General features: G+C 44.1%; 1 protein-coding gene across 3 annotated transcripts in view; it reads right to left on the reverse strand.

The window, feature by feature from the left end:
• Window positions 1-17,340, reverse strand: part of intu (inturned planar cell polarity protein) — a 33,778-nt gene extending 16,438 nt beyond the window's left edge. The window contains exons 1-4 of one of the 3 annotated variants that reach the window (XM_071333496.1): window positions 16,872-17,340; window positions 11,080-11,663; window positions 10,272-10,357; window positions 3,676-3,894 (exon numbers count right to left, since the gene is read on the reverse strand). In XM_071333496.1, the coding sequence (XP_071189597.1) occupies window positions 3,676-3,894; window positions 10,272-10,357; window positions 11,080-11,663; window positions 16,872-16,963 (981 nt within the window). In that variant the 5' untranslated portion in view covers window positions 16,964-17,340. Of the gene's footprint in view, window positions 1-3,675; window positions 3,895-10,271; window positions 10,358-11,079; window positions 11,664-11,949; window positions 13,077-15,990; window positions 16,223-16,871 lie in introns of those variants that run through there. The other 2 variants (XM_071333495.1, XM_071333497.1) reach the window with 2 other exon arrangements.
• Window positions 17,341-18,229: the final 889 nt, after the last annotated feature.

Consider the following 18,229-nt stretch of genomic DNA (forward strand, 5'->3'; position numbering starts at 1 on the left):
ATTCAATTGATTCGACATGATTTGGAAGGTACACACACCTGTCTATATAATGTCACACAGCTGACAGTGCATGTCAGAGAAAAAACCAAGCCATGAGGTCGAAGGAATTGTCCGTAGAGCACCAACACAGGATCGTTTCGAGGCACAGATCTGGGGAAGGGTACCAAAACATTTCTGCATGATTGAAGATCCCCAAGAACACAGTGGCCTCCATCATACTTAAATGGAAGAAGTTTGGAACTATCAAGACTCTTCCTAGAGCTGGCTGCCCGGTCAAACTGATCGGGGGAGAAGGGCCTTGATCAGGGAGGTGACTAAGAACCCGATAGTTACTTTGACAGAGCTCCAGAGTTCCAGATGGGAGAACCTTCCAGAAGGACAACCATCTCTGCAGTAGTCCACCAATCAGGTCTTTATGGTAGAGTGGCCAGACGGAAGCCACTCCCCAGTAAAAGGCACATGACAGCTGGCTCGGAGTTCGCCAAAAAGCACCTAAAGACTCTCAGACCATGACAAACAAGAACAAGCGTCATGTCTGGAGGATACTTGGCACCATCCCTACGGTAGGGATTGGGAGACTAGTCAGGATCGAGGGAAAGATGAACGGAGACAAGTACAGAGAGATCCTTGATGAAAACCTGCTCCAGAGAGCTCAGGACCTCAGACTGGGGCGAAGGTTCCCCTTCCAACAGGACAACAACCATAAGCACACAGCCAAGACAACGCAGGAGGGGTTTCAGGACAATTCTCTGAATGTCCTTGAGTGGCCCAGCCAGAGCCCAGACTTGAACCCGGTCAAACATCTTTGGAGAGACCTGAAAATAGCTGTGTAGCGACGCTCCCCATCCAACCTGACAGAACTTGAGAGGATCTGCAGAGAATGGGAGAAACTCCCCAAATACAGATGTGCCAAGCTTGTAGCGTCATACCCAAGAAGACTCGATGCTGTAATCGCTGCCAAAGGTGCTTCGACAAAGTACTTGCAAAGGGTAAAGGGTCGGAATACTTATATAAATGTAATATCAGTTGTTTATTTTTTATACATTTGCAAACAATTCTAAAAACCTGTTTTTGCTTTGTCAATATGGGGTTTTGTGTGTAGAAAAACAATTGAATCAATTTTAGAATAAGGCTGTAACGTAACAAAATGTGGAAAAAGTCAAGGGGCCTGAATACTTTCAATGCACTGTACACACACACACACACACACACACACACACACACACACACACACACACACACACACACACACACACACACACACACACACACACACACACACACACGAACTGACTTTGTTCTTCTACTCCTACTTCTGTTTCTCCACTGTGTGTGTGTGTGCGTGTGTGTGTGTGCGTGTGTGTGTGTGTGTGTGTGTGTGTGTGTGTGTGTGTGTGTGTGTGTGTGTGTGTGTGTGTGTGTGTGTGTGTGTGTGTGTGCGTGTGCGTGTGCGTGTGCGTGTGCGTGTGCGTGTGCGTGTGTGTGTGTGTGTGTGTGTTGGATGCCGTTGGATCTGGAAGCCTACCAGAGCGGTAGTTCTGTTCTCTAAAGCTTCTGCTTTTGTCAGAAATAGGGGTGGGCATTTTTTGACTGTTCGAGTACTCACATGATTTATATTTTTGTTATTCGAGTACTCAATGAAAAAATAACAACAAATTTAACACAAGGCCATTTATTTTCAGTCATTAAAAAAGCAAGTGCCATTTAAGATGAATTTATTGAAACCGTAATATCAACTGGTTATATTATATCGTGGAACACAGTCTTCAAAAAGGCAGTAACCTCAGCAATGGCCTTTGCTTGTAGAAGCCTATGGCTGTGCAATGGCATAGCCTTGTTGTGTTCATTTAGCAGACAAGACGCTCTTATTTCCTGAGCCCTTATCACAGTCAAGACACACCTATTGTATAGTAAAAAAAACATGTTGTAATATAACGGAATAAAATAGAACAGAATATTTTTCCAAATGAAAAAAAAGTTGCCAGTGCGAAGTGATGCGCATCTCGCGCCTGGAAAAGTTATCCTCAAAGAGTGATCATTTGAAACGGGGCTCAATACTCTGTCTTTAGTATTTTCATCAGAATCATTAAGCACCAAACAGATGCCGTGGCCGTAATTCATCACCATGCCGTGTTAATTCATTTAGAAAATTCCAAACAACCGGCAGAATAACCTAAATCGAATGTCTGTATAGGGAAAAGAAGACATATTTTCTATTCTTTAAAATGGCCAAATTGAGCCCCGTTTCAAATGATCACTCTATGCCTTGTTGGGATATAGCCTAGGATAACCTATTCTAAAATGGCACAAAAGTTCGCAAAGTAGCCTAAGCAGAAAATAGACAGGGCGCAATTATTCCAAAACTGCAGCTCGTTGTTGGAACACATATTTTCCTACTTCAATCAACCAGTCCATTTTGAATTTGTAATAAAACTGGCATCATTTGGCAGTGAACGTAGCTAGTGTATTTCCCATCAGTTAGATACGTTTTTATAGGCATTTCTGTAGGCCTAAGAGGAGCTTGTGTGTGCACTCGGCACAAGTGTGTGGAGGGAACGGTCGGAAAGCAATTGAGTGAATGAGACACGGGAGGAGGAAAGGGAATTTAGGGAGAAGAACTGTGTGATGCTTGGCTTGATTTATCAAATGGAACACTAGAGTCAAAGCAAAATAATGTTGTCTTCCAAGACAACATTTTTATTTGCCTGTTCGTGCAGCCACAAAGCACATTCCACCAAATAGTTTGACTGTATAAAAAAAAAGAAAGTGATCTCTGTTTAAAGATCGAGCTTTGACGTCCGTTTGAGTACTCTAGTACTCACGCCCATCCCTAGTCAGAAAACACAGACTGTATACCAACAAAATAGGTTGGTTGTTCTAAATCCACAATGCTTTAGTTAACCACATCAGGAGACCCCTTTGAGGTCTGGGGGAGATTTTTTTGGGGGGGGGTGTAGTTACCCTTAATTCAAGGGCGCACCAGCCAGAGATCGTTGTTCAGTTAGTGATGTTTCTGTAGCACTTATGTGATTTCAGAGTTTGCAAAACAAATGGCCACTGGGTTGATGCAAATAGTCATATCATTCTGCCAGGTTAGCATAGGCTACTTTGTAGTTAACATTTAATTGAAGACGCTTATCTGATGATGCTAATGGCTACACAAAGTGTAGACATGTGTGTGCGCGCGCACCACACACACACACACACACACACACACACACACACACACACACACACACACACACACACACACACACACACACACACACACACACACACACACACACACACACACACACACACACACACACACACACACAGGGGAATTCCTGTGCCTTTAACTTGATTTCTTACTAAGTTCAATACATTTTTTAATATCGTCGAATTCCGTTTTAATGTCTGGATTCCGTGACTCCGTCCGCGTTCTCCACAACACAGAACTGATAGGGCCCTATACTATCTCAAATGAACGATGGGAAAACAAAACTAACAGATTGCGCCTTTACCGTAGACTTGCGCTGTGAATGTAAACAAAGATCACGGTAGAGGTTACTTTTAACCAGACCGTGGATCAGATGACCCTACCCCCAGTCCTACACTTTTATCTATGGCCTCTGGTCTTTAGTAGTGCACTACACTAGGGGTGCATTTCGGACAAAGTCCAACTGAACTAACCTCTTCCAGGGGGGAGTCTGAGTCCAGTTTGAGTGACAGGTACATGACAATGTGAGGGATGTGTCCTATAGACATCTGGAGCTCCACCGTGTCCTCGCCCCACAGCAGACGCACCAGCTGGCTAACCGAAGGAGAGGGCCTGAGCCTGGGAGCAGAGGACATGTCCACACCTCCCTCCCCTGGTCCTCCTGGACTGGCTGTCTCCAGGGTCAGCTTCACCTGGGAGGGAGGGGAGGGGAAAGAGAAAGCAGGAGAGAGAAACTAAGACCTAAATTCATCATCATCTGTATCTTTTCACCACATTCTAAAAACAGCCATTCCGAGTTTTCCCTTTTCAAACACTGTAAAAAGGCGGTAGGCTGTGGGTTTGGCTACAAAACAAAAGCCAGCAGTGAGTTTGTACGACTCTGGAGAATCACAGTCGGACAGAATCGGCAGGGGAACTACACTGTGATCATAATAAGGCCATAAACGACATTTAATCCAGTCCATTAGGGCTGCTGCGTAATTTATTTGGCCTGGCGCTACAGGAAAGCAGGAAGGGTTCACGTAGACAGAGCCATCAAGGGATGTGATTCATTCAGGAAAAGAGGAAGTAGATGTGATTCATTCAGGAAAAGAGGAAGTAGATGTGATTCATTCAGGAAAAGAGGAAGTAGATGTGATTCATTCAGGAAAAGAGGAAGTAGATGTGATTATTCAGGAAAAGAGGAAGTAGATGTGATTCATTCAGGAAAAGAGGAAGTAGATGTGATTCATTCCGGAAAAGAGGAAGTAGATGTGATTCATTCCGGAAAAGAGGAAGTAGATGTGATTCATTCCGGAAAAGAGGAAGTAGATGTGATTCATTCAGGAAAAGAGGAAGTAGATGTGATTCAGTCAGGAAAAGAGGAAGTATATGTGATTCATTCAGGAAAAGAGGAAGTAGATGTGATTCATTCAGGAAAAGAGGAAGTAGATGTGATTCATTCCGGAAAAGAGGAAGTAGATGTGATTCAGTCAGGAAAAGAGGAAGTAGATGTGATTCATTCAGGAAAAGAGGAAGTAGAGTAGGGCGGCAGGTAGCCTAGTGGTTAGAGTGTTGGACTAGTAACCGGAAGGTTGCAAGATCGAATCCCCGAGCTGACAAAGTACAAATCTGTCGCTCTGCCCCTGAACAAGGCAGTTAACCCACTGTTCCTAGGCCGTCATTGAAAATAAGAATTTGTTCTTAACTGACTTGCCTAGTTAAATAAAGGTTAAAAATAATAGTAAATAGAAGAATGGTGATTGTCAGAGAGAAATGGATTATATTCCTGATCACTGAAAGAGAAGCAGTGTGGGTGTGTATCAGAAACAGATCCTGCTGCAAGGCCCTCTGTCATCCTCAGAGCTTTATGCACGACACACCACCATTCACGCTAAGCGAGCACACTAAGGACAGGCATGCACATGGAAACACGTAACAGTACGGTGGAGAGATGCATGCTACCATTTACAGATAGATGGCTTATGTCTGTGCACTTTTGTATTTCAAAAAGGCAATTATAGCCCATGTGCACACTTGTAGAATACTGTAGCGTACACACGCAGACTTAAACAAACTGTAATACAAATGTGAAAAAGAACTGTGTACACGCACGCACGCACACACAGTGCTGGCTCTGGGCAGTAACCTGTCAGCGCTGAAGAGGCCTGCTAAGGACTTCTGGTTGACGTTAATTGAGACGAATCAGAACCAGGTGTGTGTGTGTGTGTGTTGCACGCGCAGGACTGTGACACTGGAAATGGTCGGACTCTCTACCGCTCCGAGAAGTGTTCACACTCCTAATGGAGTTAAAAGGACTGGAGTCAAAAATGAGGTAGAAAGTTCATGCTTACACCAGTCCAATGCGTTCAAATCTTTGAAGGGTTCGTGAGCAAGTCCTTTACAAAGACTACGCATTTATTCATTGTATTTTCACTCCCTGTGTTTTGAATTCATCCATCACTCTAGGGTGAGGGCCAGAACATCTCCAGACACTGTCATCAGAAACCCACAAACCGTTGAGCAGCGCCAGGGCAGGCGCCAGGCCTGGGCCGGACGCCATCTTGGCTCTGCAGGGAACAGTAGCCTGTTATTAGGAGAAGGGCCTAACGGTGTTGAGTGAGTCCTTCTGACACTATTCTGCACACACACACAAAAATGTCAAATGTCATAGAACACATTCATTTTACAATGAATAGAATAGTACAATGGACTCTGCCAGATAGGCTGAAGGGCTGCGGCACTACGTTCTCTCATGATAAATAATGGGGATGTGGTTAGGTTGGAGGGTGCTCTCGGTAGATTCCTGCCTGCTGATGTCAGTGAGCGGGATAGACAGAGAGACAAAGGGGCATAGGGAGAGAAATAGAGTGAGAAAGAGGGAAAGAAAGAGAGCGAGAGAGAGAGGGGAAAAGAGAGACAAAGAGGTAAAGAGAGAGATACAGATAGACAAAGAGACAATTGACATATATATATATATATATATACCGGTACATATATATAGAGAGAAAGAGAGAGAGAGAGAGAAAGAGGGAGACAGAGAGCGGAAAAAAGGGAGCGAGAAAGGGAGACAGAGAGGATAATAGTGAGAAAGAGAGAAAGAGAGAGAGAAAAGAGAGAGAAAGAGAGAAGAGAGAAAGAGAGAGAAAGGGGCGGGGAAAGAGAGAGAGTACGAGAGAGAGAGAGAGAGAGAGAGAGAGAGAGAGAGAGAGAGAGAGAGAGAGAGAGAGAGAGAGAGAGAGAGAGAGAGAGAGAGAGAGAGAGAGAGAGAGAGAGAGAGAGAGAGAGAGAGAGTAAAGTACTATACTATGAGGTCAGGCAGAGGGCATGGTGGTCCAACCTCAATACAAACTGCTGCTCCGCCCATATAATTGCTACTGTCTACCACGCTTTACCTGGGAGGGCCATTCACACACATGACCACATACATACAGCCAGCCAGACGCTCACCGCTCACGCGCGCGCACACACACACACACACACACACACACACACACACACACACACACACACACACACACACACACACACACACACACACACACACACACACACACACACACACACACACACACACACACACACACACACACACACACACCACCGAAGTTTCCTCTGACTATGTCAGTAGAGCTCCGTCCGACGAGAGGCCTTGTTGTATTTTCACATCTCTCTCTCTCCTCCTCTCTTCTCTTCCTCTCTACAGTGTAATTTACTATCTGGCTTTCCACGTATTCTAATCAGCTGTGCTTTCAGTGGCCGCAGCATAATGGTCGTTTTCCTGTGTTTTCTCAAACAACTCCCGCCGCAGTCTGGCCTCTCTCGCACTCTCTCCCCTCTCTCTCTTTCTTTGTCGGCAAACGCCATCACTCCCGCCGACACTCTGTAATTTACAAATTCCTCCTTCTTGAGGCCCTGTTTTGACCGTGTGAGGAGACGAATTTGGAAAAAGCTTGAGCGGTTTTCTGAATGGCGATCAAGGCGTCATTTCTCCGACTTGGACAGTTTTCCTCGTGTAGATAGGTGGCGATTGTTTCCTACTATATACGTTTTGACAGCCGAGTGAAGCCAGATGGCAATGGAAAAATATTTCTATATTCGGCGGTGAGCGGCATTCTACTTCACCATACATTCTACAATGGATTTACAGAAACTTAAATACCACTTTCTGGATGCAGGGAGCAAATTAAACGTGAAGAGGGGGGGGGGGGGGGGGTAGCTGGGTTTGGTTAATTGATTCATTGTCCAAAGCAAGATAAGCAGCCGGTATTCTGACTTGAGATCCACACACTTATCTTGACATTTTATGCACGCTACACACGTCTCACATTGACGTCAACGAATGATTCACGTGGAAGTTCGAGTTGCACACTTTTATCTCGACTGAATCGGGCCACCTCAGGGCATTCCTGTCTTATGAATATGTCCAGAGCCACAACATCCATGCGGTTTCTAATAACACATTCCAGTGACCTCCGAAGACCTCTCTTCGAACATGTGGGACAGTGGAGAGCTCTTGACTCACAGTCTCGGTCTGCCTTTGCGTGTGTGTGTTTGTGTGTGTGTGTCTGCCTTGCGTGTTAGTGTGTGTGCTTTGCATGTGTGTGTCTGCCTTGAGTGCGTAGACCCCAGATTGTAACACTTCTAAGCAGAGCAGACGTGTTGGTTCGGGGGGGGGGGGGGGGTTTGTCTGTAATTGAGTTCATGTGGAGGACTCCTCTTTCTTAGGCTGCCGTTTCTGTTTCGGAGGCTGCGTCCCGAAACGCCCCAGCATGCATCGTTAATAATGTGACTAGGGCTCATAATACAACAACAACAACGACGACAACAAAGAAGACCTGTCGGAGGTCTTTCGCATACTTTCATATTTGCAGCGTTTCACTTTGTAATACACTTAACTTCCGAAACACACCACATAGCGGAGCATAATTCTCTCTACCACTTTTATATGTTTACATACCCTACATTACTCATCTCATATGTATATACTGTACTCGATACCATCTACTGCATCTTGCCTATGCCGTTCTGTACCATCACTCATTGATATATTTTTATGTACATATTCTTCATCCCTTTACACTTGTGTGTATAAGGTAGTTGTGAAATTGTTAGGTTAGATTACTCGTTGGTCATTACTGCATTGTCGGAACTAGAAGCACAAGCATTTCGCTACACTCGCATTAACATCTGCTAACCATGTGTATGTGACCAATAAAATTTGATTCGATTTTTAACTACTGTTCTCTTAATATGGCAGTAAGGAGTTGTGTGGGTGGTCTTGGAACACACACATACACATACTAGAGCTGGGCGATAGGGACAAAAATCCACATCGATAAATGGGCTAAATTAATAGGATAACGATATATAGAACAATACATTTATGACGTTGGTAGTCCCATGTCGCTCGGTTGGTAGAGCATGGCACTTGCAACGCTAGGGTTATGGGTTCGATTCCCATGGGGAACCAGTACAAATATGTATGCACAAATATGTAGTCAATCTGGACTAAAATGACCCTTTAAACTATTTAACTAGTTTGAATGTTGTAGCTATAAATTGACCCTTCGCTAAAACTCGCCCCGGAACTTTTTTCAAACCAATCACAGCGCTGCAATGGATAGCAACTGTGGTCTAGTTCAGACACCTCGGTCGAGCACCCGTTTGAAACACATGAAAGCCAATGACGGCAATGGGAAAACCTCACAGTTTTCTTTTAAAAAATGTATAGTTTAAATGCTTAAATAATTGATCAGTGCGCCAGTGGTACTTGCTACTGTGATTCCTGAAGTGCATGTTGATTTTTCAAATTTTCAAATCTGAAATTATACTTTTGTTACATTGTTTGCTAGCTCAGCTGGTTAGCTAGAGCTCAGTCTCATTGACCACCAAATGTAGCTAGCCATGTTATTAATCAATTCCATCTGCTGTCGACATCAGGATACGATTTGAGAGCACTAGTTAGCTTCAAAAGTGGTTATTAGCTTTGACTGCACGCAGACAGTAAATTCAGAATCATTCGGTAGTGTGAGGTTTGAAAATATGCTTGGCCTATAATGGGGGTGTCTGTGTGTGTGTGCTGGAAGTAACATTTTGCCCCAGATAGTGTACTGAGAAGCTGTGGTTAACCTTGAGCGGGAACAGTATGTTTGCTATGCTGGTGTAAATAGCTCAACAATGTTGCAGAACTGTCTGACCTCAGTTTCTAGGGTGTGGGCGCGTAATCTACACAGCAACAGCGCCGGACATCTGGAGCGCTGTGGGGCTGGGACCAGCCTGGGCGCCACCGATAGGCTAGTGAGTCTAAACCACACTTAGCCTCTACTCTGACAGGCCAACTCCGAAGTTGGAACTATCTCTGTCCTAGTATAAAAAAGAACTCTGTTGAATTCAAGTTAGTTCTCTGCTTTACCCTGCGTGGTGATACAGTGAACCCGTATATACGAAAATTGCATTTACCATTTATCGCTTGAGTTTAATAAAAAATACTTAAAGTATATTCGGTGACTCTGAATCACATTTTATCCTGATACCAGATTTGATTGACGCAACCCTTTACAGTAGCAACACTACAAACATAATTTTACCAGGTTCCCGTGAAGCAATTCTAATGACAGTCCACCACAACAGACCCAAGAGTTTCCTGTTTAGCAAGAGGTAGTCTGTGATTCATTTCCCTGTGCATTAAAAACACAGTTTGAGATCATTGTGAGGGGATTTTGCCAGTGGTTAGACGGAGGAATGGGTCTTCCTGGGAATATATTGTCCGAGGTTGTAACAGTAACCAAGGGGGGCGGGGCTTAGTGAAGGGTAAATTGTCCCATTAACAGTCACCCATATTATTTGGGGTTTATCGTCCAATCACACACACACACACTAACACACACACACACACACACACACACACACACACACACACACACACACACACACACACACACACACTATCGTCCAATCACTATCGTCCAATCACACACACACACACACACACACACACACACACACACACACACACACACACACACACACACACACACACACACACACACACACACACACACACACACACACACACACACTCACTCACCTGGGTAGGACCAGGAATGCAGGACAGAACCCTCTCGATGTTCTCTGTGGTAACATCCACATCGTCTACTGCTACCAGGTTATCACCTGGGACGAAGAAGAATGTGTCACTCACAGCAGTCCCTTACAGCGTCCGTGTTACATATAGACAACTTAGACTAAAGGGTAATAGTGACATTTCTGTACAATTATTTTGCTCCACATTGTGTAACCTGTTCAGAAATAGTATCGTTTTGTTGAGGAGCACAAGTGCTTGGCATGACAAGGAGTGGCAACTGGCAAAGAGTGGAACGTATACAAAACAGACCGGTACCCAGCCAAGAGATACAGTCCACAGATCTAGGAACAGCCAGATGTCCTGTTGTTTCTTTTTGTAAAACAACGAGTTTCACCTGCTCCTGTGCAGACTCGTGCCCGTTCCAATCAACCCTAACACAGATTTCACCTTAGTTATTTAACTAGTCTAATTGCTTTAGCATGGACTGGTAGGCTACATGAAAGTCACGGCTTTAAACACTAACTCATGTGGATACTCTTTAGTATTCAGCAGTTTTGTTTTCTGCATTCCCTGGGCTGCCCAGAACAACCATGCCCAGCCTCTACAAACATCAAAACTATTTACTGTAAAACACAACTTTATAAGTCTAACTTTATTTAATATAAATGGTGTCAATCAAATAATTGATTGCATTCTATACAATTTGTATACGACTGATCCCAGTAGATGCGTCTGAAATGGCAAAAGTAGTGCACTATGAGAAAAGGGTGCCATTTCGGACGTACCCAGAGTGATGGTTTTGTACACTCACCTATCAGTATCTGTGCACACTTGATGGCCGGGCTGTTGGGCACCAGGCCGTGGACAGTGATCCTCTCCTCCCTCCTCTCCGTGGGGTCTCCCTGGCCCCTGCCCCAGGACGGGCGATGCACCACCCCCAGAAGTGCCTCCAGTAGACCCCCTCTCTCCGGGGGAGGAGGGGAGCAGCTCCCCAGGCGTTTGGGGTTCAGGTAGAGAAACACTTCCTTCAGCTGCTGGACCATCACCCCCACCCTCTGCCCCGCCTGGTTTTTCAAGATGGATACTGGACGAGATGACGAGTCTTCGCCTCCTCCGTCGGGTCCTCTGCTCTGGGATGGTCGCCGCTTCCTCCTAAGGATCCTAGCCAGTCTTTTTAGCTTGGGCTCTCCTTTGGTCGGAGCACCATCAGGAAGCTTCCTGGACTCGTCGCTGATGATCTCCGCTTCCTTCTCGCTGAAGCGGACGTGATTGGTGGAGAGGCCGTGATTGGCGGCTACTTGAGCCAATGCCGCCGCTTCCTCGCCCTCGCTCAGTTCCAGGTAGAAGAGCTCGCCGTTCTTCTGGACGTCGTCCAGCCATTCTGGCTCTAGGTCGCTGGGAGTGAACCGACAGAGCATAGAGTGAGTGAAACTGTGTGAGAGCAGAGCCAAAAGGGGTGGATTGTCTGTCCAGGGACTCCTTCAGACAAGGAGTATCAGGTTATTTGAGCATGAACAAGAAGCACAACTCTGGCTTGAGGATTAAAAGTATATCCTAATTATACTGAACAAAAATATAAATGCAACATATAAAGTGTTGGTCCCATGTTTCATGAGCTGAAATAAAAAATCCCAGAAATGGTCCATATACACAAATGTTCTCCACAAATATATTTACATACCTGTTAGTGAGCATTTCTCCTTTGTCAAGATAATCCATCCACCTGACAGGTGTGGCATATCAAGAAGCTGATTAAACAGCATGATCATTACACAGGTGCACCTTGTGCCGGGGACAACAAAAGGCCACTAAAATGTGCAGTTTTGTCACACAACACAATGCCACAAATGTCTCAAGTTGAGGGAGCATGCAATTAGCATGCTGACTGCAGGAATTACCACCAGAGCTGTTACCAGAGAATTTAATGTTAATGTCTCTACCATAAGCCGCCTCCAACGTTGTTTTAGAGAATTGGGCAGTACGTCCAACCGGCCTCACAACCACAGACCATGTGTAACCATGCCAGCCCTTGAACACCACATCTGGCTTCTTCACCTGCGGGATCATCTAAGACCAGTCACGCGGACAGCTGGTGAAACTCTGGGTTTGCACAACCGAAGAATTTCTGCAAAAACTATCAGAAACCGTCTCAGGGAAGCGCACCTGCGTGCTCGTCGTCCTCACCAGGGTCTTGATCTGACTGCAGTACGGCGACATAACCGACTTCAGGTGGACAAATGCTCACCTTAGATGACCATTGGCACGCTGGAGAAGTGTGCGCTTTACGGATGAATCCCGGGTTTCAACTGTACCGGGCAGATGGCAGACAGTGTGTATGGTGTCATGTGGGCGAGCGGTTTGCTGATGTCAATGTTGTAAACAAAGTGCCCCATGGTGGCGTGGGGTTATGGTATAAGCTACCGACAGCGAACACAATTGCATTTCATCAACGGCAATTTGAATGCACAGAGATACCGTGACGAGATCCTGAGGCCCATTGTCGTGCCACAATCACCTCATGTTTCAGTATGATAATGCACGGCCCCATGTCGCAAGGATCTTCACACAATTCCTGGAAGCTGAAAATGTCCCAGTTCTCCCATGGCCTGCATACTCACCAGATATGCCTCATGCAGCGCGTTTGGAATATTCTGGATCGACGTGTACGACAGCGTGTTCCAGTTCACGCCAATATCAAGCAACATAGACATTGTGGTGGAGTGGGACAACATTCCACAGGCCACAATCAACAACAGCCTGATCAACTCTATGCGAAGGAGATGCGTTGCGCTGCGCTGCATGAGGCAAATGTTGGTCACACCAGATACTGACTGGTTTTCTGACCCACGCCCCTACTTTTTTTTAAAGGTATCTGTGACCAACAGATGCATATCTGTATTCCCAGTCATGTGAAATACATAGATTAGGGCCTAATGAATTTATAGCAATTGACTGGTTTCCTTATATGAACTGTAACTAAATATTAGACATTGTTGCATGTCACATTTATATTTTTGTTCAGTGTAATTTAGAGCATATTAGCCGTCATCATAATATGACAGATTAGTCTTTCTCATTTCCCCACTTCAATCCCATTCTAAAAAAATGAGTCTCGCATGATAGATGCTATTCAAACGGGTTAGTAACACAATTATACTACTTGTACAACTACTGAACCTTTGTTAAACAGCCAAAAAGTACGATAGTCCATCTTCTGCATTCTGTTCTGGATCAGCGTTTAACTACAGTCAAGGAGAGAGTGGTGACTGAAAAGCACATTTTTAAGAGGACAACGATCGTGTACAGGTGTAAAGGTTTATAACATTCAATGTTGTTATAATTTGATAATACTGGAAAACCGCTCCATTTGCATGCCGTTTTATTATCCCTATAAGCTTCTCTCTTACTCATTCTCAGTACATTTCTGTTCCAATGTATCACGTGGCATTTGGGGGAAGAAAGAAAACAACAAGACTGGAGAAAGACTGGATATTGTTTGTTTTTTAGTCAAGCAGAGAAGAAAGAGGGAAACCCACACCCCCACCCCAAGAGAGAAAATGCCCCCAATTCTGAGAAAAAAGAAAAACCCAAAAAATTCAACCAGGCATTTTTTCAGTCGGTCAGTCTCCCTCTAAATTAAGCTGTGTCGCCTCTGTGGTAGGCTCTTGGAAACCACATCCATAAATTCACTAAGGATGGTGAATAGCATATCATTATTTATGAAGGTTAAGTTTCCAAATTGGAAACAGAAATTTCCCAAACTTTAAAAGAAAAAAAAAGAGTCGATTCACAGGCCAAGAAAAGTGCAACTACTGTTCCTTTTGCTTCATCCCTCTTTTCTCTTTCAATACCCTCTGCATCCCAAAGGGAACCCTTATCCCCATTTATAAACTGGGCGGTTCGAGCCATGAATGCCGATTGGCTGACAGCCATAGTATATCAGACCGTATACCACGGGTATGACAAAACATGTATTTTTACTGCTGTAATTACATTGGTAATCAGATTATAACAGCAATAAGGCACCTCGGGGGTTTGTGGTATATGGTCAATATACCACGGCTAAGGGCTTTATCCAGGCCCTCTGCGTTGTGTCATGCCTTAGCCGTGATGTATTGGTATACAGCCCTTAGCCGTGTTATATTGGCCATATAGCACCCCTCCCTCTGGCCTTATTGCTTAAATATAGTGCAGTAATCTTGACGAGGGCCCGTAGGGAATAGTGCCATTTGGGACACAACCCAAGACCATGACTTTCTACATTGGAGTTCTACATTAATTGAGTACAGATGATGACCTTCTTTGAAAGGTGAGAATGGACAGATAAAATAGGGGAGATTGTTATATGTCCATGTCAGTGCTGCAGACAGTCTAGATAGAGCTCTGATGCAGGGCTGCACGATATGAGCCCCCCAAAAAAATCAAATAGCGATTTTTTTAAACCAAATATTGCGATTGTGATTCTTGCGATATATACTGAACAAAAATATAAACACAACATGTGCATTTACATACCTGTTAGTGAGCATTTCTCCTTTGCCAAGATAATCCATCCACCTGACAGGCCTGGCATATCAAGAAGCTGATTAAACAGCATGATCATTACACAGGTGCACCTTGTGCTGGGGACAATAAAAGGCCACTCTTAAATGTGCAGGTTTGCTGATGTCAACGTTGTGAACAGAGTGCCCCATGGTGGCCGTGGGGTTATGGTATGGGCAGGCATAAGCTACGGACAACAAACACAATTGCATTTTATTGATGGCAATTTGAATGCACAGAGATACCGTGAGGGGATCCTGAGGCCCATTGTCATGCAATTCATCCTCTGCCATCACCTCATGTTTCAGCATAATAATGCACAGCCCCATGTCACAAGGATCTGTACACAATTCATGGAAGCTGAAAATGTCCCTGTTCTTCCATGGCCTGCATACTCACCAGACATGTCACCCATTGAGTATGTATGAAATGCTCTGGATCGACGTGTAAAACAGCGTGTTCCAGTTCCCACCAATATCCAGCAACTTTGCACAGCCATTGAAGGGGACAACATTCCACAGGCCACAATCAATAGCCTGATCAACTCTTTGCGAATGAGATGTGTCGCGCTGCATGAGGCAAAAACCAGATACTGATTGGTTTTCTGATCCACGTCCCTACCTTATTTTTTAAGGTATCTGTGAACAACAGATGCATATCTGTATTCCCAGTCATGTGAAATCCATGGGCCGGCCTAATGAATTTATTTCAATTGACTAACTTCTTTATATGAACTGTAACTTAGTAAAATCTTTGAAATTGTTGCATGTTGCATGTATATTTTTGTTCAGTATAATTAAGGTTTGGGGCAGCAGGTAGCCTTGTGGTTAGTGTTGGGCTAGTAACCAAAATGTTGCTGGATCAAATCCCACAGCTGACAAGGTAAAAAAAATCTGTCGTTCTGCCCCTGAACAAGACAGTTAACCGACTGTTCCTGATAGGACGTCATTGTAAATAAAAAATTGTTCTTAACTGACTTGCCTAGTTAAATAAAGTTTACACATAAACTTTGTCGATTTACAGTGAGTGTGTAACCTAGTCGCTTCCAGTGATCTGCTTCGGTTGTCAAGTTATGAAGTTGAGGTGGAACTGGCAGCTGATGGAAGATGACTAGCCCAATATATTTTTTAAATTCTGTCTCTTCTAAAGCAACAAGCAATAATATACATGTTTTTCTTACTCGGAGTAGTCGGACTGACTGTATGTTGATTCACTATCGCTCCTTTTGCCATGCACATTCTCCCTGTCGTCGCCCTGCTGTCTCGGGGGCTCGCGCGCATCTGCATGCACCTCGAGCGTTCCGCAATATTTTTTAGTAGCCATTATTCAATTTATTAAATGTGTTCGACAACACGATACTCTAAACTGTAAGTAAATAAGTTCGAGCTTGTTGAATGAGCATTGGCAGTCTTTCGCCATGTTGTCTGCATACGGGATCTTCAACTATGCCACGTGACAAAAATTGTCTCGGTGTGGTTGGCTGGTCTTCACGTTGCCCTGACAACGTGGACGCTTTCCGTTTGCAGGATAGAAAAAAGACGAGGGGCTCAGAATCACCCATGCCCCATCTAGCCACAAATGTACGTGCAATAAAAAGAGGTTGACTGAATGCATGTTTCAATGCAATAACTTTGATAGTAACAAAAAAATACACTACCTCTTATTGACTAAGCCTAAACTAAGCAAACGACATACCATTTGTTGGATAAACACTGCTAAATTTGATACAAATGTATCTCATATTGGCACAGTATCTAACAAAATCACAAAGGTTGCAAATTCTAAATAGCTTGTTAAAATGTACATTATCTCCCTCTGAATAGATGGGAATGGATTGAGCACTTCTGTTTTCCCCGCCCGCTCCCCACGAACTGCACGAGGCCTTTATGGCATCCCCTATGGCATTCACAGTGCTTTAAACAAAGCAACAATAGTCAAACAAAAGTGCAATGAATGCGAGAAGAAACACAAAGAAAGTCAAAATAGTTTACCAAAACGTCTACAAAACATTTTCATATAAACTCCCCTCATCGTTGCCATAGCATGTCTAAATATACTGACCTGTATAGAAGCACACTGCGTATGGAATCAAAGTCTTCTAAATTCTTAGAGAATGGCCTGGACGTTTCCCCATCTGTAGCAATGTTAAACATTATTTATATTTCATATTTTCACGGACGGGATGAGTTCAGCATAGATTAGCAAGGCTTTCAAACTACACTTTTCCATTCCAGACAAAAGTACAGATGGTTTAAAAGGAATAGTGCCGTTTAGGACCGGTTGTCTGCCAGCAGTCTTCTTCTACATATTTAAATACATTTAAAAAAGTTTAAATCCTCAGTCGTGGTCCGGTATTGAAGGTAGAATCCGTGCACTAGTCAGAATGAATAGCCTGGTCTAATGCTGCTGTCGATCCTAAAAAAACAGAATAAACTTTCCTCACGTCAATCACTGACACAAGGGCACGCAGTTCCTTCCCGATGCGTTTAAAGACGAGAAGAAAGCGGTCCTGAATACTTCTCCAGACTCCAGTCTGTTCAGCAAGCTCAGTAGCACATGCACGAGTTGAGCCGCTTCTTGTCGAGCGGGTGTACTTGGCAGGTGGCGTAAAACGCCGCCTCTTTTGCTCAATAGATGTAGCTATGAATTCACTACTAGGCTATACAAGCCTTTGTTGTAGCACTTTATATATATTTTGTTAATATGTATTTGTTTGTATGGTACAATTGTAACAATCACGAAAAACACGTATTACAGTCTTCCTGAACAATGTCGATTTTATGTACAGAAAAAGGTATACTTCTGTTGCTTATTTTATTTGTCGCTTGTGCAGTATGTCAAAGGTGGGGTGCGCTAGCCTTTATAGCTTCATGAAAATATATTAAAAAGTGTTTGGATGTTACTAAACAGATGGGATACAGCAAATCCAAAATCATGCATTAACCACTGTCCACACACAGGGGAAGACTGCAAGCAGTCACTTGGCTGCCACTAGACCACTTTACAGTGAGTGTGTAACCTAGTCGCTTCCAGTGATCTGCTTCGGTTGTCAAGTTATGAAGTTGAGGTGGAACTGGCAGCTGATGGAAGATGACTAGCCCAATATATTTTTTAAATTCTGTCTCTTCTAAAGCAACAAGCAATAATATACATGTTTTTCTTACTCGGAGTAGTCGGACTGACTGTATGTTGATTCACTATCGCTCCTTTTGCCATGCACATTCTCCCTGTCGTCGCCCTGCTGTCTCGGGGGCTCGCGCGCATCTGCATGCACCTCGAGCGTTCCGCAATATTTTTTAGTAGCCATTATTCAATTTATTAAATGTGTTCGACAACACGATACTCTAAACTGTAAGTAAATAAGTTCGAGCTTGTTGAATGAGCATTGGCAGTCTTTCGCCATGTTGTCTGCATACGGG

This window comes from Salvelinus alpinus, chromosome 11, assembly GCF_045679555.1.
Source record: "Salvelinus alpinus chromosome 11, SLU_Salpinus.1, whole genome shotgun sequence".
NCBI lineage: Eukaryota > Metazoa > Chordata > Actinopteri > Salmoniformes > Salmonidae > Salvelinus > Salvelinus alpinus.